Below are 24489 nucleotides of genomic sequence, written 5' to 3'. Positions count from 1 at the left end.
TGTTAATGCTAATCTCACTGTGTTTTTTGTCTGAGGAACCAAAGCACTGTGTTAAGGCAGTAGGGACTGTTCTGACTCCACTGATGGGGAAACTTGGAAGTCGGTGACAAAGCCAGGAACTGAAGTAAAGCTATTTTGTTATGCTTACATCCTATTTTAGTTGAGGCTGGTTCATTTTCTTTCTTTTTTTCTTAACCAAAGGAGACAGTACAATAGTAATACACATTGGCTTTCATAATTCTGTTCACCAAGCACAACTGTATGATAACTACTAAAAGTACATGCGCTGGAGGTGAAATTAAAGTGGGGAAAATGTCATCAGTCTTCTAAGCTCCTTCTTCAGTTCATCATCTAAAATCCAGGTATTCTGAAGTTCAGTGTGCAAGGTAAGCTGCAAGCACGAGGCCCCTAGCTGCTATGTGGTTGTCAGTGATTTAATGCACTGGTCATACAGTAATTATAGAATCCCAGACTGGTTTGGGTTGTAAGGGACTTTAATGCTCACCCGGTTCCAACCCCCTGCCATGGGCAGGGACACCTTCCACTAGAGCAGCTTGCTCCAAGCCCCTGTGTCCAACCTGGCCTTGAGCACTGCCAGGGATGGGGCAGCCACAGCTCCTCTGGGCACCCTGTGCCAGTGCCTCAGCACCCTCACAGGGAAGAGCTTCTGCCTCAGAGCTCATCTCAGTCCCCCTCTGCCAGGTTAAAGCCATTCGCCCAATGTTAAAGATCTCTTCAAAGTAGCGGAGGTGACTTGTGCAGGTGATGCCTGTAAAGAGCAAAGTGTGGTCTGACCCTGGACAGAACAGGACTTCCAGTTGCTTGCATCATTTTATTCTTTTATCTTTATTACTCATTGAGTATCTAACTCTGAGGCGACGAATGTGTATATAAAACACCCAGGTAAAGCACATTGGTCTCTTCTCTATTTGGCCTGCAGGGACCCACTGCGCCCCTCAGCGCGGTGCGCTATGGTCTGAGCGGGACGGTGTCCGCCTCCCTCCACCCCCCGCCGCCTGCTGCTCCTTGGTACGGCCCAGGGCGCCGCAGTGCGCGCCGGGAGCAGGGTCGGTCGGTCCGCCTGTGGCGGGGGAGGACGTTAACGCGCCCCGCACCGGCGCCGGTTTCCCCTCTCCCCGCCCCTCTCCTCGCCGCCATGGCCCTCAACAAGTCCATGCACGCTCGCAACCGGTACAAGGACAAGCCGCCCGACTTCGCCTACCTGGCGGGCAAGTACCCCGAGTTCCAGCAGCATGTGCAGACCACCCTCACCGGCAGGGTGAGGTACGGCCCGCGCGGTGGCGGGGGTGGGCCGGGCCCCACTGGACTGTGTGTGGCGAGCGGGAGGGCGCTGGCTCCGCTTTGAGCGCTGGTTTGTATCTTTCAGCCTGAACTTCAAGGACCCCGAGGCAGTTAGAGCTCTAACGTGCACCCTCCTGAAGGAGGATTTTGGGCTTACGATTGACATCCCCGTGGAAAGGCTTATTCCGACCGTTCCCTTGAGGCTGAACTACATCCACTGGGTGGAGGATCTCATCGGTCACCAGGATGCTGGCGAGCGAGTCGTCCGACGGGGCATTGATATAGGTACTTGGAAAAACAGAACGTCTGGTGTGCTGTTTGCTGTCAGTAAAACTAGCTGGTGAGGCTTGTAACACATCTGTACCTAAACGTGAGTTTTGAGTGACAGAAAAAGCTGAGCTGTGCTTGCCATGGGGAAATGGGCAGTCTGACTGCACTGGTATGACATTTGGTTTCCTGGGGGGCAGGGTTTCTTTGCACAAACACAAGCATGGCCATAGCAGGCAACTGTTCGGCTTTTTGTGGCCTCGATCTTTCTTGAGCATAGCTTTGTGTGGTACATAAAAATGATGCTGCCACTAACACAGGCAAAAATGTCACATCAGAGGAATTAAAACAAAATGGCAACTCAGTTAGTCTTCTAACTAGTGAATTATGTTAGCCGTTACTAACTTTGCTTTAGATTTCTACATGAGTTTGTGAGTTGCATAGCAATGTTTTCTAGCATTCCTTTTAATAATGTTTTTCTGTTGTTCCAGTTGTATTCGACAGATGAATGATCTCTCTTTATAAATTGGTTTTTTTTTTTTTTTTTTTTTTTTGCCCAACGCAGCTACTTTTATGAGCTAAATTGGAAAAGGGGCTTAGTTAGAAACCAGGGCAAATGCTGGCAAAGCTGTGTTCTGGTTGTAGATGGTCAAAGATTTTCTGTTTATTGTTGAAAACAAAATATTTGTTAAACTGGACAGAACATCCACAGGTGGATGATGTTGTCTCCAGTGCCATTTGTTCAGTTTCAATATCTGGATTATTGAATCATAAAATCAGCGAGGTTGGAGCAAGACCTTTAAGCTCATCAAGTCCAACCGTTCCCCATTGCTGCCAAGGCTGCCGCTAACCTATGTCACTGAGGGCCTTGTCCACACTGTGCGTGAACACTTCCAGGGATGGTGACTCCAGCACTGCCCTGGGCAGCCTGTTCCAGTGCCTGACCACCCTTTGGGGAAGGAATTGCTCCTGATATCCAGTCTGAACCTCCCCTGGTACAGCTTGAGGCCATTTCCTCTTGTCCTGTCACTTGTTACTTGGGAGCAGAGACTAGCCACAGATCTCCTATAGCCATCTCCTACTGGGTCATAGCTGGACAATCTGGATAAAGCAGCAGATTAATGTGAACAGTTACTCAGTAGAGATGTGCGTTTATAAGATGTACGCTTATGCACAGAATTTGGTTTTCATTAGAAAAAAATGGCAAGCTCTGTAAGAGATAGAAACTATATTCCACATACAGATAATAAAACTGGCATTTGGAGTCCACGTTTTGGGTGATTCTGCATGAATAATGTAAAAGGCACCTCTGATAGTACATTTGGATTTAGTTCACACCCTTTATTTTTGTTGATAGACTCTTCTCTTAAGATTTCAGAGGTTTGTTTTTGAAGATTGTTTTCTGCAGAAGTAAACTCATAATGAAATTGAGAGAAGCTGGAATTTCCTCTCTAACTTGTGTTTTAATGGTTGACATTAAAACTTGGAAGTTACTAACTCCCTCAAAGCTTGGTACTGTTTTCTTGGTGTTTGCTAGTATGACTTATTTTTTTCTTTTTAATGGAATTTTTGATCTCCTGAAATGTACTGACTTGTACTTTTAGCTGGATTTGTGATGCATACAAGCTTTGTATCATCACAGGCATGGTGTGTGCATAGCTGCTTTCCTTTCATAACTTTTAAACTTGTTAGCCAGCTTGTGTGCATTTGATAGTAGGTTTCATTTTTGAAAACAATTTATATGAACCTCGTCATGGGTAGAAGAGACAGATGCTTTAAATCCTCCAAATATTGCAAAATCTTCAGTTTGAGTCTGCAATGAGTGTTGATGTTCCAACTCCTGGGAAGCAGAAAGTCATCCAGGAGGAATGTGGATGCTGCAGGAGTGCCTCAAATAACTACATGCTTTTGTATACTGACAGACTTTGTTAGTTATGCTTCAGTAAGTCAGTATAACAGTAGACTCATGATATGCCTCTGAACTCAAGGTTTGTGGTGGTGAAGTGCCTTTCCCTTTTCTTGTATCTCATTAGTCCTAAGTTTGACTGTCATGGGTGATATGATCACCTAGATATGCTGTAATTATGAGGAGGAATTATTTTGTGCTGTTGTGTCTTTCTGTTTGTTACCAAATTTTATCTGTTGCATCTATCTTTTCAGATGTTTTAACTGGCATTTCTATTTCTTTGACCATTTTCGGCATTAGGGAAATACACCCTGAGGGTGTTGAGGCCCTGGAACAGGTTGCCCAAAGAAGTGATAAATGCTCCATCCAGGTTGGACAGAGCCTTGGGTGACGTGGTCTAGAGTGAGGAGTCCCTGCCCATGGCAGGGGGTTGGAACTGGATGATCTTAAGGTCCTTTCCAACCCAAACCATTCTGTGATTCTATGGAACAGAAATGTTTGTAGGGTTTTTTTGGTTGTGGGTTTGGTTTTGGTTTGCGGGGTTGTTGTATGCATTGAAGTAATTTATTTGTGGCAGATAATAGAAAAATGCAGAAGAAAAATATTTGTGATTGATAGGTTCTTTTTTTTTCCCCAGTAAAACCAGAATATATTTGGCTTTTGTTATATAAGTTAATCACTGTCATATAGGAAAAAAAAAAGGTTGATAATTTACTAAAATATTTATTCCAGATTATTAAATTATTTTATTTAAAGTATATATTTGACAATGGTGTATTTCAAATCAAGAAGATAAAGTTCATTAAAGAACTGAATAGCAGATGATTATTAATCAACACTTTCTGAAATCAGTTCCTTTTGTTGTAAAAAGTCCATACTTAATAGCCATACTGTGTATAATAGCGGAGATTTCTTTTGCCTTTCTCATGCCTTTTCACTTCTGCAGGGACAGGGGCATCTTGCATATACCCACTGCTAGGAGCAACTTTGAATGGCTGGTATTTTCTTGCAACAGAAGTGGATGATATGTGCTTCAATTATGCCAAGAAGAATGTGGAACAGAATAACTTGTCTGATCTTATAAAAGGTACGAGATAATAACGTATTTAGTAGCACCAGGTGGTCCATCTGTCAAATTTATGTCTCTCCAGTTTAGAGACAAGGATGTTGTGTAGGACAGTGTTACAAGGGAAACGGAGAGATGCAGAGAGAAAGCATCACATTTCAATGTCAGTAATTTTAAATGTGAAGAACTTAATATAGGGAGAAATGCTAAGTGTTTAATTTAGATTCTAAGCCAGTGAACAATATGTTAATGTATTTTTAAAATGAACCATCCTTCTATTCTCACAGGAGTTAAAATTTGTTTCTCTCTTGTCTATAGATTTCTGTACTCTGAAATGCTTGTGACTTACAGAACTGCAGCTTTGAAGTTAGTGGGTATTCTAGGTATTAATCTTGCTGCATATCACCTGAACACCTTGGTGATAGTCTGCTACCCTAATGACTTTGTTGTCTTAGGATTGTGATCAACATGGTAAATGTTAAACAGAGAGGAATGCCTTCTGCTTCTGTTGTAAATATCTTCATTCTGTGTGCATTACCTGTGAGTTGCAGGACTGGTAAAGTCTATAAGAAGTCCTTCTTCTAGTAATGTTTACACATGCTTTAACTGGACTTCATCCATATTTAAATTCCCGCTCCTTGGGCTGGAGTTTCTGTGGTCTTCAGCATATGTGTTACAGGACTTGAGCACAGTTTCCAAGGGAATGAAAACAGCCTTTGGGGAAAGGCAGTGGAGATCTACATTGGATGTTTGCTTTCATCCTTGTGATGGGGAATAAATAACAAGTTGGTGGACCCTAGTAAGCAGAATGTTTTCCAGAAAGGAACTCTTATCTATTTCTTTTGTTGTGATTCTGATAAATTGTTTAAGACTGCAGTATGTTTAAGACTATAGTGGTTTTGGTGTGTTTGTAGTTGCATCAGAGAGCTCAGTATAACTCAGGCAGTTCCAATTGTTTTAAACAGCCTGGTGTAATTCTGCTACTGTATATAAACATACAATTTGTTTTATGCTAATCCTTGACCTGAAGTCTCTTTTTGCATGTTGAGGTTCGTTACAGTTTTTGGTAGAAAGTATTGTTTAGAAAGTACGATTTTTATACACTGTATTGTTTCAAGACACACTGAAATGTGAATGGCATGCTAGATAAAATATGGAGTTCCTTACTGACCAAATTCCTGTTTTCTCTTAGTGGTTAAGGTACCACAGAAGACTCTTCTAATGGATGCACTGAAAGAAGAATCTGAGATCATTTATGATTTCTGCATGTGCAACCCCCCCTTTTTTGCCAACCAACTGGAAGCGAAGGTAAGCTAACAAGCTAAATGTTGCATATATTCAGTGATCAGTGAGTGGGAGGGTAGCACCAATTTAACCTCTTCCCTTGAGGGAGGTTGAGTGGAAAATCCCAAATCATTATGACATAGAATTTAAGTTTTCTTTTTCCATACCTACTGGCTCCAAAGGAGTTCTGAAAAAGTTAAATGTTGTCCTTCCTAAAGTGGAGGATGACCTGTAGAATTCTTTCACAGGTTCTTGCTGTCTTAGAGCACTAGTTTGGAAACTGCTACAAGCTACTACATCCAAAATCAGAAGCCTGTTGTGTACCAGTGGTACAGGGGAATTAGCTTCTGGCATTGTGCCTGCCTGTGCTTCTTGTTTCCTTAGTGATCTAAGCAGTATCATACATGTCAGAACAGTTCTTTCAATATCCACTGAATACAGTCAGAAATGTAACTGTATAATATAGGGCAGAAAAAAATTAAGTGTTGAGATTAAATACTATAGATTGTGTAGATGCATGTAACTAGCACGTTTTATATGTGTTTGAACCACATATTTCTTATTAGCAGGATAGTGATGCGTGACAAGTAACTTACCTAGGTTTGAGATTGTAGGAGATTCGCTACGTTACGCTTATTTTGCATGTATTTCTCTATTATCCATGGTTATTATGGGGTGGGGAGGGTAACTAGAGGTGCTTGCTACCCATTAAAGATTGAGGCAGGAAGCAGTGTGCAAAGCAGTCTAATGTTTTATTAAATGTCCATCTCAAGTGTTCTTTTTCATCCAGGGAGTGAATTCTCGAAATCCACGGCGTCCTCCTCCCAGTTCTGTGAATACAGGAGGGATCACAGAAATCATGGCTGAGGGGGGTGAACTAGAATTTGTCAAAAGGATTATTCACGATAGTCTACAACTTAAAAAGAGGTTACGGTAAGTGCTTTGTTCCAGTTAAAACACACCCAATCAACCCCCTTTTATCATTTGCACGTGATTTCTGCCAAAGAAACAAGATATTTTAAGTATGAATGTACCTGTGGTCTGGTGGTATCTGTTTGGTTTGTTTAATGATACACACACATCACGAATTAGTCTCAGTTTATGTAAGATTAGTTGTTCTTGAGCATGAAAAGGTTACTACTCATCACTGGAGGCAAAAAAAAGCCTGTGCAAGTGACACCTGCAGCTTGCGGCTGAATTAGCACACATGCTTCTAAATACAGTCAGGTGGATTCTTAAGGGCTTCTGGGTTGGGGGGAGGATTTATGACATTGCCTGTTTATTATCTAAAAGTTTCTGTCTTTTTGTGGCAGAATGTTGGTAAGTTGCAGCTAAAGGACATTATCGTACTGAATGCTGTCTTGGGTGAGCATAAGCTGCAGGAAAAACCAGTGAGATCTTCTTTTGAACAAGATAAACAGATGGCACATCCTCAGTTTTCTGACTATCAGACTTCCTCTCCCCCAGTTGTGTACATTATGATTCTGGCTCTTCTGGAAGATTCTTTTTAGTTTTTTTGTTTTGTTTTAATACCCTTCTAAATTACAGCTGCTAATTTTTTTGCTTGTGTTGTGTTACCGCAGTTTCATGAGTGCCCTAAGCAGAGGAAGTACAGTCTGCTTTTTGTACATTGAAAAGTGTTTTGCTTTTGGTTTTTTCAGACCCTACTAGGCTTAGTATTGCATTAAAACCTCATCTTCATCTGTCTAATACCAAAATTTTTCTTTAGAATGCTAGTTTTTCTAGTAATGGGCCTGAAAAAATTCAGACTATATTCAGTTGGAAAGAACAAGACAAAACAAAACTGCATTGGGCTCTGTTAGAAATGCTTGTCTTCTAGTGTTTTGAAAACAGTTGAGAAGGTTTTCAGAAGCTGCAGTTTTGCAAACCTTGAAATGTGGGGCTTTTTGGGGCCTTTTTTTTTTCCTTACATTATGGTTTTCCTGTCTTTGTCACCCGCAAATCTTACAAAATATAAATGTGGGATAGATAGTATTTCAGAGTGATAAAATAGAGGTTTTGATGTTCAGAAGTGGTTCTCTGAGGCAGGGCAGAGGATGCATCTGTGTTGACTTCTTGAAAGGCCATAGCAACATGATTTCTGGTTCCGCATGTTGTGTGTAGGTCCAGGAGAAACTTGCTTTTGATAAGTTGCCATTTGATGACCTTGAAAGGAGGAGCAAATATAGTAGGGAACTGACTGACGTTACTTTCAAGGCAAGAAGTCTTTGCTTTGAAAAGGTGAGGTGGAATTATGAGGAATGCATCATCCCTGTATTGCTCCTCTTGGCAACATACCCTCCTCTTTCCTAGAGAAGTGATCTCTTCATCTGATAAATCTGATAAATTGCTTAAAGCATAGAACATACCCCAGATGCTAACTGTGTATCATAATTAGGGAAAATAAGAGTCCGTTACAGAAAGTTTACTTAAAATACTGTTTCCTGTTTCGTTAAAGGTAAGGAATGGCAACTCCACCAAAGGGCAGTGTAGTGAGCTGTTAGTAAGTAGAGATTCCCTTGGGCCAGGACGTGGTCTTGACTTATTTACCGCCATCCTCACTTCAACTAGGAGTCACAGATTTAGGATGTTATTTTGGGAAAGATGTGTGTTTTCATTTTGCCAGACGTCTTGGGGTTTCATTTAAGTATTGCTGAATGAAATTCTGTCTATTGCATTATGTGTGTGTGCTCACAGCCCAGAAAGCCAACCATATCCTGGGCTGCATCAAAAGGAGAATGACCAGCAGGTTGAAGGAGGTGATCCTGCCCCTCTACTCTGCTCTCATGAGACCTCACTTGGAGTATTGTGTGCAGTTCTGGTGTCCTCAACATAAAAAGGACATGGAACTGCTGGAACAAGTCCAGAGGAGGCCACAAGGATGATCAGGGGCTGGAGCACCTCCTATATGAGGATAGGCTGAGGAAGTTGGGGCTGTTCAGCCTGGAGAAGAGAAGGCTGCGTCAGACCTCATAGCAACCTTGCAGTATCTGAAGGGGGCCTATAAGGATGCTGGGGAGGGACTCTTCATTAGGGACTGTAGTGATAGGACAAGGGGTAATGGGTTAAAACTTAAACTGGGGAAGTTCAGATTGGATATAAGGAGGAAGTTCTTTGCTGTGAGGGTGGTGAGGCAGTGGCACAGGCTGCCCAGAGAAGTCATAAATGCTCCATCCCTGGCAATGTTCATTTATTTACTAAAACCTCAAAGAGATTCCCCTGTCCAGTTTGTCTTTAAGCCTTCTGTTCCAATATATGTTGTACTGTGTCCCAGCTGCTGTGTTTAAGAGTGTGATTTTGTTGTTGTCTTTTTGTTGTGTTTTTGAAATCTCCGACTGTTCTTGCAGGTTTCTGAAGGAAATAGTTCTTTCTGGTAGTTGCCACTTTCAGTTGACCTGTCTTTGTAAAATACTTTATTAATGTGTTCTTTTGCAGATGGTACAGTTGCATGTTGGGGAAGAAATGCAGTTTAGCACCACTGAAAGAGGAACTTCGAATCCAAGGGGTGAGTTCGTGCTTAGTCCTGTATATGTTCTATACAATATGTACTGTGTTCCAGTGCATGTGGGTAATTATTACTAAATTATTTTACTGAGGTTTTTATTTGCAAGACAAAACTGTGATTCCTTGTTAGGGAAGCACTCAAAGTGGTTGAGATTTAATTATTGTAGATTCAAAGCCGATACATAAGTAGAATATATTGTCTCCAGATTTACGTTTTTATCACATGTAGGAGCAGGTCTTTGTCACGCTAGAACGTACAGGGATCCTGCTTCAAAATAGCTTTAACAGGGCTGTTGTTAACAACCACAGAAATATAATATAGCTTTCTTTCCTCTTAGCTAACATGAAATCGAGCAATTTGCATGATAAAAGAAATGCTAACATCATTCAAGAGGCAGCGCTAGGTTTTTTGTGTTCAATTCTGGCACCAAGTAAAATTGAACCTTCTGCTCCTGTTCTCATGAAAGAAGGCTGTGTAAGGACTTCTTAATGGCTTTCTGGAGGAAGTGTAGTCTTCTCTAATTTCCATACAAAGAAAATGATTGAGAGGGCTGTTCTTGTATTTGGTGGAAGGTGAAAGGAGAGAGAATGCCTGTGAAATCAGTTCCCAAAAGGATGAACTGCAGGCTAGAGGGAGTCTGTAAACTCGGTGCCAAAAGCAGATGCTGAGCTAGGTACAAAATTTCAAGTATCTGATGTCTTGGTTGTGTAGGTGCTGTTTCAATAATAGTCTTAATGTGTTTCATGGAATCATAGAATGGTTTGGGTTGGAAAGGACCTTAAGATCATACAGTTCCAACCCCCTGCCATGGGCAGGGGTGCTACACCCTAGACCATGTCACCCAAGGCTCCATCCAGCCTGGCCTTGAACACTGCCAGGGATGGAGCATTTACCACTTCTTTGGGCAACCTGTGCCAGCACCTCACCACCTTTGCAGTGAAGAACTTCTTCCTTATATCCAACCTGACATCCATGAGCCGTGTCAGAAAGGATCTCCATTTCTGTTACGAGAAAATTACTCTATGCTAACTTTGTATTTTTTAAATATTTGAAAATGTGTGCAGGAAGGCAGTGTTGTTTATGAATATGAAATGAAGTTTGGTATTGCTGCTTTGCACAGGTTTCTAAAGTTACCCATACTGAATTCTGTCAAGGACGCACCATGAGATGGGCACTGGCATGGAGTTTCTATGATGATGTACAAGTACCTGTAAGTTGCTTCATTGTGGTGTGCTTGTCATTATCTCTGCCTCTTACTTGAGGAAGGGCCTAATGAGCTACAACCACTGTGAAACAAATTGTCCTTCTTCAGACCAGAACACTGGATGTGCGGTGGGATTTCTTAACTGGCCGCCAGTCTGTTAGCGGTCATTAGATATGATTCAGGAATAACCTCTGTTTAGGAAGGTAAAAGAAGCCTGTATAGGAACTTACTGTGGGTTTCAGTGAAACTAAGGATCATTTGTAATATACTTCAAATAGCACGGTTGTAGTATCGGAAATATGCCAAGTATGGGACCAGATTTGAGCTTTAAGCTTCCCTCTGAGAACCTGGTTTTAATTTACTGAATAGATTCAGTACCAATTAGACTTGAACATGCCTATCTCAGACTTGCCTATGAGAATGTAAGTTGAGCTTGTTTACCTTGCATGAGCCAGTTGCTTTTCTGGATCCATATGTACACATACTTGAAGATAGGTAGAGACAATAACCAGCCATATAGAAGATGCAAGTAAACCTTCAGTGAACTTTAATCACAATGTGGATATTAGCACTATTCTCAAGAGTAACCACACTTTTTCAGCTCACAGAGAATAGTTTGAAGGAACCAATGAAACTTTTTGGCTAACGTCTGAAGATAAACTCTCTGTCCATCAGGCTAGTGTAAGGTGCATGATCCTGCTAGCTGGTTTTATTCTCCTGTTAGGTGTTTTTAATATAAAACTCTTTGAGGTGAAGTGAAACACAGGCCATGTCAATGACTGTTTAGTGGCTTACATTTTACCCTTCATAGAATCAACCAGGTTGGAAAAGGCCTTTAAGGTCATTGAGTCCAACCATTATCCCAGGGCTGCCAAGACCACCGCTAAAACATACCACTCTTAATCCCATGTCTTCTGGGTACAAAAGTCCTCCCACTAATACTGCATAACTTTATAATTTGTTTTTCTTTCTTCTTCTAGTCACCTCCCTCTAAAAGAAGAAAATTAGAAAAACCACGAAAACCAATTACATTTATGGTCTTGGCTTCAACAGTCAAAGAGTTGTCCATCAAAGCTGCAGCTATGGGTTGGGATGCTGTAGAAGCCATTGCTGTGGTTAGAGCCTGGGTGGAGAAGATTCTCACTGATCTGAAGGTACAGTATTAAGTATTATACAAAACAATACCCTACTTGAAATACCCTACTTGAAAACGTACCTGTGAGAGGACAGTATGAAGTTCTGCTGTTTTCTGCTATAGGTTCAGCACAAACGTGTTCCCTGTGGAAAAGATGAAGTTAGCCTCTTTGTGACTGCCATTGAAAACTCCTGGATTCATTTGAGGAGAAAGAAACGCGAGAGAGTAAGGCAATTACGAGAACTTCCTCGAGCTTCTGAAGACGTTCTGCAAGCAATGGAAGAGGAGAAAACCAGCCAGAAGAGTGAGAGCAATAATTCAGGCTATGAAAACTCCAAGGCTGAAGACTCTGAAATGGGGTTTGTGGCACCTGATGAGGATGTCCAGTTGACCACAGGTGATGAGCTACCAGAAGAATCTGCTGCCAAAGAAGAATGTGGTGAGCACGTGAAGGAGGAGGGGACAGACGCAAAGCAGGGAGAAACATCACTTGGGAAAGGTTCCAGTAATGCAAAGGGGGAATCTTGCTCTTCAGAGGAATCTAGCAATCTGACAGTTGAAAAAGAACAAAGCCCCAAAGAAACTAGTAGATGTTTTCTCTTTAAGTGTTTAATGAATGTCAAGAAAGAAGGAAATGATGTATTAGTAGAAATGCATTGGGTTGAAGGGCAGAACAGAGACTTGATGAACCAGCTGTGCACATACTTACGGAATCAAATTCTTCGACTGGTTGCTAGTTAGCCCTTTTTCCTACTTTGGTAAAGTAAGTCAGTCCTCAAATTTTGTAAACTATTTTTAATGGATTAAAATTTTCAGTTAGCAACACCTGGCTTTCCCCCTTAAAAATAATATTAAAATGGAGCTAAAAGTCCCTTTAATATTTTAAATAGCTTTGTCAAAGCTGCACTCCATTGGACATGAGGTCGTGGGGAAGTAATAGATTTTGTGCTGCAATTGTAAAACTACATGTTAAAGTGAAATATGTTGGTTTGAGTATTTCAGATAGCAACAGTGCTTATTCTGGTATATTTTCTGGTATAATAGACTTATATATTGTTACTAAGTAGAAATCTTTACTGAAATATTTTCTTCAGTATTTTGTCAATAGTAAAGCAGGAAATGGTTAGTCTGCTGTGGGAATTGTTTTCTGCAGTGAGGAGTCTTCACCAAAGGATTTACGTATGCCTCTCTTCCCTTTAATGCATTCAACCTGTAGTCTGCAGAGCTGGATACATCCTTCAAGGGTCAATTCGTTAAAATAATCAGTTCAGGAGAAACACGTGTTGTACCTCTATGGTGCTTGGGCTTTGAAACACAGAAGAGGCTACTGTTAGCATCTGATACTGTAAACTTTTAACAACAAAATAAGCTTTTTTGAATTGCTTGCTTTAAAGAGGTTTTATGTTGGCTGTTCATTAGACCATTCCTTACACTAATTCAAATAGAATTGTCTGAAATGATAGCAGTGTTCTTAAAGGATGTTGCTTCCATTTAATATTTTAAGAGATTGTTTTAATGACAGGAATGAGAGCACATGCTCATCTCTGTGGGCCAGAAATTCCTTATGCAGGACAGAGGGTACAGAAGCTTTAGGCTGTTGCGAAGGCAGACAGCTAGAAAGAAGGCTGCTGCTTGCACACTTGACTCCCTGTCCTTTTTACCACCAGCTGTTTTCCCAGTGTTCCTGGGCCAGTGACTAGTTCTTGTGAGGAGAGAGGATGAGCGACATGGGTCTTGGGTGCCTCAGAGGGGGTGTGTGCATGTGTTTGAGATGATGTGCACTCACAGTGCTTCATGTGAAGTCAGCCTCCCGAGCTGTGATCCGTTTCTCTGTAGAGATGTACAGAATATGGAGAGAAAGTTCTCTCTAAGGAAGAAGCTCTTCCCTGTGAGGGTGCTGAGGCGCTGGCCCAGAGTGCCCAGAGGAGCTGTGGCTGCCCCATCCCTGGCAGTGCTCAAGGCCAGGTTGGACAGAGGGGCTTGGATCAGCCTGCGCTAGTGGAAGGTGGCAGGGGGGTGAACTGGATGAGCTTTAAGGTCCCTTCAACCCAAACCATTCCAGGATTCTATGAAAAGTCTTTCTAGGAAAGTGGAATGTTTGTGTGTTCACCCACAGTAAGAGATGCACTGCTGATGGACAGAAGGAAATACTGCATATGCTCATGCCGCTGGAACCACTTTGAATGTTCACCCGTAACTCCCGGTGTTTCTGGAAAGATTAATATGTTAAGTTGAAATTAAAAGCAACTTGGAAAAGCCTTCATTTTTTCCCTCGAGTCTTAACTCATTATGTATCATGCTTCCTGGCTCTGCAGGTGAGGAGGGACAGAGACCTGCATTTTTGGGGTATTGCAGAGTTTTCACGTAACTGCTTCTGACACTGATGTCATTGGGGAGAGATAAAACTAGTCTTTTAGAATCCAAAGAGGTTATTTTGGCTAGCTGAGCCTTTCAAAACAGAAAGCAAGGCTGTTTGTCCTTTGTACTGTTCCATCTTTACAATTTCAGTGTCGTCCTGCAACGTTGAAGAAGCTCTGCCAGGTAAGTCTGTGTGATTGAGCAAGGTTGTTTCGTTAAAGCAAGACTCCTTTACATAGTTTTGTTAATTACCTGTGTCTTTCATCTGTATGATAACATAACATACACTCCAGAGTGTTGCTTAAACAGAACCAGGTGTTTTTATACAGAAAACCAGTCACCTGGGGTCTGGATAACCATTCTAGGAGTTCAGACATTGTCTTGACACTTCATTTAAAACAAATACTGTAGCAGGGTACTGTTTGAGTTTGAACCCATTGCAGGTGAACCGATTACAGGGGTAATGGGTTCAAACTTAAACAGGGCAAGTTTAGGTTGGACATACGGAAGAAGTTCTTTACTGTGAGGGTGCTGAGGTGCTGGCAGAGGGTGCCCAGAGAAGTGAATGCCCCATCCCTGGCAGCGTTCAAGGCCAGGTTGGACAGAGCCTTGGGCAACTTGGTCTGGTGTGAGGCATCCCTGTTCATGGCAGGGGGTTGAACTGGATGATCTTGAGGTCCATTCAATGAAATTGATTGACCAAGGTGAGTGTGGCGCTTGGGAGCCAGCCCTGTGTTGGGAACGAGGAGCAGTTAAACCCTGCGAGCGGTGTGACTGCAGAAACCGCCGCAGGAGCCGTGGTACCCTGCCTGCTGCGGGACTGCCTTCCCGCAGCGGTCCTGCGGCACCGAGCCCGCCCGGCGGCCGCTGCGGCTCGGGGCGGAGCCGGGGTTTGAATGGCGCGGCGGGAAGATGGCGGCGTCCTCCCCAGGGGCGGCTCCGCACCCTCGGCCGCGGCGCTCGGTAGGGGCCGCTCGGGCGGCCCGGGGCAGGCAGGCCCGCCCGGCCCCGCCGCTCCCTGCCGCCGCCCGGTGCTGAGTCCGCCCCCCGGCCTCGACCTCTCCCTGCGCGGCAGCGGCAGCTCCGGCACTGGCTCAGCAGGTACCGGCGCAGCCTTCCGTTCCCTGCCTTCCCCCGGGTCCGGGTAGGGACGTGCAGGGGGGCGAGGGGAGCGGGGCTGTCCCGCTCGGCCTGCGGGTCGGTGCCCTTTGAGGCAGCATGGCGCTGGGGCGGTGCTGGAAGGGACCGGGGACTCTCTGAGCCGCTCCCGGGCTGGGGTGCGGGGCCTTGGCCCGGGGTCGGTTCGCCGTCGGGTGGGGAGTACCGTGCCTTTCCCCCGTGAGGGCAGCGGCTGCAGCCGGGGAACGTTCCGAGGGTAGCACGGGCGGTAGCGCACAAACTGGAATCGGGGGATCTTGCAGCCCTGTTCACTCTGTGGTTGAGGAAGGCAAGAAAGCGTGTGCTCTGTGCGCGCTTGTGAAGTCACGCTGCTTTCGCTGTGTGCCATTGAACAGCAGCCTCGTTCATGGCTTGGCCTCTAGGTGCTACCATAATACAGACAATCAGTATTGTCTGCGCTTTTTGGTGTATGCTACGGGGCTGAATTGTGGTTTTAAATTGATTCAAGAACGCAAGAAGCTGATATTGTGCTTTAAGTGGTCCTGGTTTGTGCCCGGATACCTGCAGATGTAGAAAAGTGTTTTATTACATGACACCACGACTGCATATATACACACACACAAAATATCCGGGATGTTATATAAACGTCTTGTGTTATATAAATACCTCGTGGCAAGATGTCGTATAAAGTGGGCCTGTCACCAGCCAGGACCACTGAAAGTGACACTTCTAGATGCAGTACCTCTTACTAGCTCATTGTGCTCTGGAATCGAGAGAGAAATCAAGGTGTACGCAGCATCATGGTCTATCTGACATCTAAAATCAAGATGTTTGTATAACATCTTGTAACTTCATCTCTTCTGCAGTTTTTCCGTAACCCTTCAAAACATTTACATCCTTCAGCCTCTTCCCCAGTCCTGTCGCATCTTCTCCCTCATATGATTATGTTCTGCAAGATCCAGTCTTGTCAGCTTCTGCAAATGGAGCTGAGGAAGGCAATGGGAGTATTTCCACAGGACAGCTCCTCAAAGACCACTGAGTAAGTGGCACACTTGTGTCCTGCTGGCACCACTTTTTGGAAGGGTTTCCTTTCGGAGAAATCTGGTGTCCGGGGCTTTTACATAACGCTGTGCATCTTCCTCGTTTTGAGTGTGTGTTTTCCTCATTCCTTAGCACTTTTTTAGTAGGTAAAAAAGAGATTAGTGTCAGTGATACAGTCTTGTACACAGATCTTTAAAAACCTAGGCACAGGTTTCCAACTCATGTTCAGTGCTGATCTACAGATGTTCTTCGAACAGCAGAATCACATAATCCATTCCTTATTTCATCTTTTACATGTAGCTTGGTTTTAACATCAAGAAAGAAGCTTGAGATCCCATCGTGGATGTTGTTTTTATGTTTCTGAATCCTAATTCTGCCCTATTAATCGCTGTATTGAGTTTGCATGGGAATGTTTTTGGAAGCAGGGGGGCTACAGGTGTGGCTTCTGCAAGGAGCTGCTAGAAGCTTCCTCTGTGTCTGACAGAGCCATTGTCAGCTGGCTCCAAGATGGACCCATCACATGGACCTATGGCCAAGCCCATCAGTGACAGCGGTAGCGCATCTGAGATAATGAGTTTAAGGAGAAAAGTTGCTGCACAACAGTAATTGCAGTGGGAAAGAGGAGAGAGAATATGTGAGAACAACTCAGCAGATGCCCAGATCAGTGATGAAGGAGGGCAGGAGGTGCTCCAGACACAGAGCAGAGGTTCCCTTGCAGCCCATGGAGGTCCATGTGGAGCAGATATCCACCTGCAGCCCATGGAGGACCCTATACTGGAGCAGGGGGATGCCAAAAGGAGATTGTGACCTGTGTGATGCCTGTGCTGGAGCAGATCCTGGCAGGACCTGTGGCCCTGTGGAGAGAGGAGCCCACACTGGAGCAGGTTTGCTACAGGACTTGTGACCCCTACGGGGGAGCCAGCCTGGAGCAGCCTGTTCCTGAAGGATGCAGCCCATGGAGCGGGCCCACACTGGAGCAGTCTGTGAAGGATGCAGCCCATGGAAGGGACCTACACTCAAAACCAGCAGCTTATCCCCAGTAGTGTTGCTGATCTAGCCTGCCCTAGTGCTGTCAGCAATGGTGGGAAACTCTTCTCAGCTCCTGGAATGTGCCGGGAGAAGTATGGCTGCAATAGAGGCAGTACACAGAACTGCTCGGTCTGCATTTCAGTGTGACAAGGTCTTTCACAGACTGTTTTGTGGGAACTATATAGTCACAGGGAAGGCATTCCTGTGGATCGGAAACCTCTGTCTCAGATGAAGAAAGGAACAAAATGTCAGAGTTTTCTTAATGATTTGGAAAAAGGGAAGAGGAGGGGAGGGAGGAGACAGTATCTGTAGCCAGCTGAAAATCATTTAGGGTCATAAAGACAAGAAATGAGACAATAATTAAGTTAGAGGTACTGGTCCATGTGGCGGAGATTCTCATCAGTGCTGATAAACTGAAGTAACACACGTTGCACAGAGTAGCTTGAGCTGCTTGTTCGCTTTGTGCAGGTTTCTTCATACATTCATAAAGCAAGACAAAGACTGGGCAGTTCTGTGGTCTCTGAGGATTGCTGAGCTCTCTGTAGCAGTATAGGTAAAGATGAGATGGCAACTATGTTGTAACGCTGTTATATTAATCAGTGCTGAGTAGGTATTTGGTAATGGCTGCTCTGTCTCAAAAGCAAATATCAGAGCAAGTGTTTGGTGAAGAAATTATTTAAATACAGAAAATCTTAGAGGAGGAAAACTTGAAAAAATGGTTTCAGGAGATACGCAGAATGGTGAGACATCCATAGGAAATACTGAGAAAAAGAACAGGGAAGATGGTTTCTTCTTACTTTCCCTCCTAATACAGGAGCTTGCAGAGAAGTTTGACATTTAGGTGTATAACCTAAGTGACCTCAGGTTCAAGGATGATGCTTGACTTCTTTGGTTTTTCATTTTCTCATCCTAAAGGGCAACATCCACAGGTAAATATTCCTGAAGAACAAGCAGACAAGCTGCTCCTTGCAAGCTGGGGTCTTCCCAGGGCAGTTCTGAAGAAATACCACAGCCTGGGGGTAGTACAGATGTTTGAATGGCAAGCAGAATGCCTAATGCTCGGACACGTTCTCGAAGGGAAGAACCTGGTTTACTCAGGTATGCAAACATCTGACAAACCCAGTTCCCGCTGGCATTCCCAGTGCCCTTTACAGGAATGTATTGGTGCCGAAGGGTTCTGATCTGGCAGATAAAAAGGTCAAGATCCTGTTTATCCTGGAGAGACCCCACTGAGACCTCTTCCACTGCTGTACCTTAGACCTGGCTTAATGGACTCCTTTCCAGATGTGAGGAGAGACTTTTCCCCCCGTTTCCTATGTTAGTGTTCTTTTAGAAACCAAAAATTAGGAGTCAGTTAATGACAATTCTCTTAACCAGGGATCTGTGGGAAACGGCAAATTCAGTGTCTGCTCTTCATGGGAAGCAGGTCCCAGAGCAGCACTGGGAGGATGAAGAACTTAGAAGGTGGGTGGGTGATTTTCTTAGGCTTGGAGCTGAGTTTTATCTACTTGGTTCCAGAAGACTTTGGGCCTGACTGCTAGGTAATGGCTGTCCCCTCGTATGTGGCATGTCCTTCACAGTTTTCTATAGATGATGGATGGGAAACAGCAGTGCTCACTGAGCAGGATGTGTTAATTCATGGGCTAAGTCAGTAAGGTTGTGGCTGATCTCTTCTGTCTTTTGTTTCTTTATTTTTATCCCTTGCTTATCTCTGAGGTGCTGTTGCTTCTGGAGCAGAGCTAAGAACACAAGCCGTGGTAGCATGGTGGAAGAGGCTGGAAGAGAAATGCTTTGCAGTCTTCTGGGGTTAACTGAAATGTGGTTGTGGCTGTGGGAGAGGGGCATCAGTTGAGGAGTCCTGCCCAAGTTCTCCAGTAACTGCTTTCTATGCTAACTTTGTAAAGCTCCTTTCTTGGGTTGGATTTATGTATTTCTTTTTAATTCCAGCTCCTACCAGTGCAGGAAAGACTCTTGTTGCAGAATTGCTTATTTTGAAGCGAGTCCTGGAGACTCGTAAGAAAGCTCTTCTCATCCTTCCCTTTGTCTCTGTGGCCAAAGAGAAAAAGAATTACCTCCAGGTAAGCAGCATTCCAAGAGGGTAAACTTACAGTTGTAGTTGTTGGGTCCTTTTTTTAAGCAGTTAGAAGTTTTGTGCATGAATTTGAGGAAAAGATAATATCGCAGAGTTGTTTCAGAAAGGATTTGTAGGTAATTTAAAATGTGCTCATTGTAAGTTGAAGATAAAAACCTGTCAGATTTAGCCAAAAAAGGGAGACTTGAAAAAATTTCAAGGAGTTGATTAAAACATTTTGTTTCAGCTTTGACTTCTAAAGCATTGTTACTTGCATTTATCATAGAATCATAGAATAGTTCAGGCTGGAAAGGACCTTAAGATCATCCAGTTCCAACCCCCTGCCATGAACAGGGGTGCCTCACACCAGACCATGTCACCCAAGGCTCTGTCCAATCTGGCCTTGAGCACTGCCAGGGATGGAGCATTTACCACTTCTCTGGGCAGCCTCTGCCAGCGCCTCAGCATCCTCACAGTAAAGAACTTCTTCCTTATATCTAACCTGAACTTCCCCTGTTTTAGTTGAAACCCATCACCCCTTGTCCTGTAGCTGCAGTCCCTGATGAAGAGTCCCTCTCTAGCATCCTTATAGGCCCCCTTCAGATACTGGAAGGCTGCTATGAGGTCTCCACGCAGCCTTCTCTTCTCCAGGCTGAACAGCCCCAACTTTCTTAGCCCGTCTTCATACATGAGGTGCTTCAGTCCCCTGATCATCCTCGTGGCCTCCTCTGGACTTGTTGCAACAGCTCCATGTCCTTTTTATGTTGAGGACACCAGAACTGCACACAATACTCCAAGTGAGGTCTCATGAGAGCAGAGTAGACGGGCACAATCACCTCCTTCAACCTGCTGGTCACCCTCCTTTTGATGCAGCCTAGGCCACAGGTGGTTTCTAGACTCAAGCTCACACTGAAGCTGGCTCATGTTCATTTTCTCATCAGCCAACACCTCTAAGTCCTTCTTCTCAGGGCAAATTTGTTCACAGATTTTTATAATTCACAAACTTTAAAGGAATTTTCTAATTAGAGGTTTCATCTGAAAAAAACTACAAAGAGAAGGTGCCAACGTTATCTGAATGGGTAAAAGGATATTTTAGCTTTCCTTGGGGGGTGTTCCACCAGATTATAGTGCCTTTGATTTCACTCTGACTTCACTACAACTTTGCTCTGACAGAATGTGGTTATGTCTTGGCTTCCCCACCCCAGCTATTTGAAAACAAAATTACAGTGGGAACAGTCTTTTTAAACCAATAAAAGATACTTTTTCTTGAAAGACTTTCATAGCAAACATGAGCTAATATGTCAAAGTAGCAACAATTACTAAGGACAAATCCAAAACCAGCAGGCGTTTTGATCAGTTTCTGACATTTAAGACATTTTGGGTGTTAATAAACTGGCATGGTACCTTAACGTTGCGAATTGCTAGGAAATGCTACAAACTGAGTGCAAAAGCTGGTTTGTAGGGATTGATGATGGAGACATGCTTTTGCTTTAATCATGTAAAGCTGGAGGATTTTCAATGCTGTGCCCTACTACTCCTGGCCTAAGGTTTGGCTGTAGCTGCACATACTTGAAATCCTATGGTATCCTCCCCATCTACTTCAAACCTCTGTACCTTTTGTTAATGCAGTGTGTAATATGCCAAAGCATTGGCACTGCAGTGCCAAGCATGGAAGAAAAGAAATAGTTTCTTAACTTTCAGTGGGAGATGTGACATCTTTGTGTTTGTGGTACCACATTTGGTATTTCTCAGGAGCAAGGCTCCATCGTACATAACCCACTGTTATTATAAACTGTTGTACTTGTGTTCTCTAACCTTTTTAATGGTAAATGTTTTATACAAAACAGCCATCCCCATCTCTTACTCAGCTATGCACACTTTATCCTGCAGTGTGTACTGTGTGGCTTTGGAAATAAAAGATGACACTGGTGACAAAAAATGATGTAGCAGTAAATGGCTGAGCTGTGGCTTTAATGTCATTGCTTGGCATTGTAAGTACTAGAAATCATGGCTGTAGGTTGCAGGCTTTTATGTGGTTCCAGGCATTGGTCAGAATTCAGAGTTGTAACCTTGGCATGGCATTCTGTATCCTTGGAAAACAGGCACTGTTTCAGGATGTGGATGTGAGAGTTGAAGGCTACATGGGAAGCATGTCTCCTGCTGGACGTTTCTCTGCCCTGGACGTTGCTGTCTGCACCATTGAGAAAGCCAACGGTCTAATCAATAGATTAATAGAAGAAAACAAAATGGACTCACTGGGTAAAATACTAAGGCTTGACTGTTGTGGGGATGAGGTTTATTATGTACTCTGAGTACATGTGAAGTCATGGGATAATTTGTGTTTGCTCAGTTCTGTATGTGACAGACATGCAAGATAAGAAAACTGAGCAGTTTTTCTTCCTCCAGAGCACCTCTAATTTGGATTTAGGAAGGCAGTCAAGACTATTCTGTGTAGCTCGGTGGCTGGGGTGCGTAGGCAGAAGCTGCAGTTCTTGGCTTCTCTGACATGGATGACAATCCATGGACAGTGATTAGCTGCATTAAGCAGTGATTCCCATAGCTAGAAAATGTCTTCTAATTAATAAAATTGAATTAAATGCCTGGGATTTGTTTGAGTTCAAGAATGTACATATGTTTGTTTTGGACAGAGACTGTTACCCAGCATCCGTGGTTTTCTTCAGTTAGCTCAAGGAAGAGGTGGAGTTGTGTTTGGTGCACATCTGGGTCCAGATAAGTGGAATGCATGCACAGAGCTCCTCTGGGTAGGGACAGTGACTAAGGAGGGCTGTGACTTTCATTTCTCTCTTGTAGCTCACTCAAAAGCCCGCTGTTCTCTTAATGTAAACTTCTGGATCACCATGGCCCTGATGGCCACTGGATAACTGTGATACTCATTTAGTGTTTGGGAGGAGAAAGCCTGAAGAAGCCTTATGTTTCCTGTGTGCATTTGGAGAGAGATGTGTTTTCCTAGTCCAGTCAGAAATTTGTTAGCTTTGTTTCCCTACTCAGTAAAGCTATATCCAATTATATTTTATACAGTAATCCCTCCCAGCTTCATTTTGGCCTGTAACATAGCTGGCTGCTATTTTAAGACTATAAAAATTGGAAAACTAGATGAGTGTCAAAGTGCTCTGGGACCTCCACTTATGAAACTGCTGTTCCATGGGCAGCTGGTGTCACAGTATTCTGCCGCATTATATGCCAGAAGAGTTTATTAAATACAAGAGAGAATAAGGGAAATAAAGCCTTGCAGTTTTTCTCAGAGTGCGCGATCATGAGATAACTCATTCACACCTGCATCTATAGGGGCTGAATCACCATGAATGCTTTAGACTACCAGTGGGCTGGAAGATGAGTGGGTGATCATGGTTGTGCAGCATTTTAAGCTCATTCAAATTGAGGCTCCTGCAGTCCAGCCTGATTCTTGAATGTGTATCTTCATCCCTTCCCTTGCAAGAGAACGTGATCGTGCAGTTAGTTATTTCAATATATGACTACTCAGTTTAGGGTTTTTAGTCTTGTTTTAAATAAGGTCAGTTTGATCCTAGGTCACCACACTGTACAAGCTGTACTGCCAGCAGAAGGCAGAGAGTGGGGTCATGATGTTCATATTTATGTTGGCTTGGAAGCATGCTCAGTATACTAAAATGTATTATTTAATGATAACATCTTTCAGAAGCTAGAGATAAGCCAAATTCCTTTGGTTGGTACCTTCATTCCATCCCTCTATTTTGTTGTGCTCTCTAAGATGAATGTACCTGAGAAGAGTCATATAACCAACAAAGTGATTGCAAGATATGTATGAATATGTGTCCTCAACACTGATACACCTCTGTTGCAACCCCTCATTTCTCTTGTGCTCTAATATAACTATATAACTGAAAGGAGGATAAAAATATTGAGGGTTCCTTTTCTTTATGTCCTTATTTGAAATGAATTTTGAAATTAAATTTGAGGTTTAAAATTTGTCAAGTTCTCACCTTAAAGATGAGGTTTTATTTGGAGATAAGTTTTCTTAAAAGCTGCAAAATACAGGCGTGAACTTAAAATGCCAGCTTAACTGTCACCTAAAGTAAGGCAGCATGTCTGAAACTGCAAGATTGTACCTTGTCTTCTAATTAAGTCTAAATTTAGACCAGTTCATAACGAGGGTGTTTTATCTTTTGAGATGAGTTACTGGGAGATGACTGCATTTCTGGCTGGATTCCATCTCAAGCTTGAGCTGTTCCTTTTGTTGATGTCAACCCCATGCTGATAGCTCACGTTGCCCTTGGAAATCGTCGAGAGAAACTCAAATCCCATGCCTGGCAGAGCTCTCTTTGCTGTATGAAGCAGTTAAAAGCAATTTTGTGTGGCTAATTATAATAGAACGTGTGTCAGGTTTGAGCATCCTGGTACACAAGAGATGCTGTTCCTCTTCTTGTTCAGCCTCTTGACACTGATGCTAGAGAAATCTTTAGGAAAGTGGTTAGAGAAGAATCTGCTGCCCTCTCAGTGTGTCAGTGGGGAATGGGTTTGTGATGTGCTGTCGTGATACTTAGTTTGTTTCTCTTCTTAATTTAAACTTAAAATTAAAAAAATTAAAAAAAAATACTGGTTTAATTGTATTTAAAAAAGGGAATAATCACATCCTCCCTGTCTGCTATTCAGAACTTTTTCATTTTAAGCAGGATGTGCACCTGAAGGAGCCTAGTTATGCTGCAGTAAACATGTTGGATAGCTCTTGGGTACTTTTTTATGGGTGCTTTTCAGCGGTCTCCTAGAGACCTATTTGCAGACAGAAACAGAAAACTGAGGCCTCATTCTCAGTAGCAACACAGTGTGATTCAGTTCTGAGCTTGCTGTTGAGTAGAAGATGCCATTGCATGCTGGGACCTGAAGCCTTCCTTGGCTGCAATTCCATTTCCAGATGAGGATCCACTTTGTGGAAAACGCTGGTTGTCTGATGGCTGCTGCTGTGTTATCCCAGCAGGTGTGCTCTGAGCACAGCCTAACCAGAGGAGAGCCCTGTGCATCTGTGCCATGCAGGTCTCACCAGCTTGCAGGCTGTCAGGGCAATACAGCACACGGGTTTAGTGTGGGCTTGAATATGTTTTCCAGCTGTGTAGCAGCAGAAGGTACACAACAAGTAGCCGAAGCATTCCCTGTGCTTTGGCCTGTAGGTACCACTAGTGTTCTGTGCTTCATCTCAGGAAGCAAAAT

At 43.4% G+C, this 24489-nt stretch overlaps 2 protein-coding genes across 4 annotated transcripts in view; both read left to right on the top strand.

The window, feature by feature from the left end:
• Positions 1–633: 633 nt before the first annotated feature.
• On the top strand, positions 634–13129 carry METTL16 (methyltransferase 16, RNA N6-adenosine). Of its 3 annotated transcripts, none has more exons than XM_065676136.1 (9): positions 635–1284; positions 1388–1587; positions 4422–4562; positions 5734–5849; positions 6616–6758; positions 9261–9330; positions 10451–10540; positions 11515–11688; positions 11793–13129. In XM_065676136.1, exons 1-9 carry the CDS (start codon positions 1157–1159, stop codon positions 12408–12410), a joined length of 1680 nt encoding a protein of 559 aa, XP_065532208.1. In that variant the 5' UTR covers positions 635–1156; the 3' UTR covers positions 12411–13129. The 3 variants fall into 3 exon arrangements, with proteins under 3 accessions (XP_065532209.1, XP_065532208.1, XP_065532210.1); XM_065676138.1 differs by having other exon boundaries at positions 1168–1279; XM_065676137.1 differs by lacking the exon at positions 10451–10540 and having other exon boundaries at positions 634–1284.
• A 1794-nt stretch (positions 13130–14923) lies between these two features.
• The window catches only part of POLQ (DNA polymerase theta), a 56102-nt gene continuing 46536 nt past the window's right edge, over positions 14924–24489 (top strand). Inside the window, exons 1-4 of the mRNA XM_065676135.1 lie at positions 14924–15128; positions 18132–18314; positions 19164–19294; positions 21390–21546. Of these exons, the coding sequence (XP_065532207.1) occupies positions 14924–15128; positions 18132–18314; positions 19164–19294; positions 21390–21546 (676 nt within the window). The remainder of the gene's footprint in view (positions 15129–18131; positions 18315–19163; positions 19295–21389; positions 21547–24489) is intronic.

This window comes from Lathamus discolor, chromosome 4 (assembly GCF_037157495.1).
Source record: "Lathamus discolor isolate bLatDis1 chromosome 4, bLatDis1.hap1, whole genome shotgun sequence".
Taxonomy (NCBI): domain Eukaryota; kingdom Metazoa; phylum Chordata; class Aves; order Psittaciformes; family Psittacidae; genus Lathamus; species Lathamus discolor.
This window is presented reverse-complemented; position numbering and strand designations above follow the sequence as displayed.

Coding starts and splice junctions, on each gene's coding strand:
- METTL16 (XM_065676136.1), top strand. CDS start 1,157: ATGGCCCTCAACAAGTCCATGCACGCTCGCAACCGGTACAAGGACAAG. Junction 1,588..4,421: donor CCGACGGGGCATTGATATAG/GTACTTGGAAAA, acceptor TCACTTCTGCAG/GGACAGGGGCATCTTGCATA. Junction 11,689..11,792: donor AGATTCTCACTGATCTGAAG/GTACAGTATTAA, acceptor TTTCTGCTATAG/GTTCAGCACAAACGTGTTCC.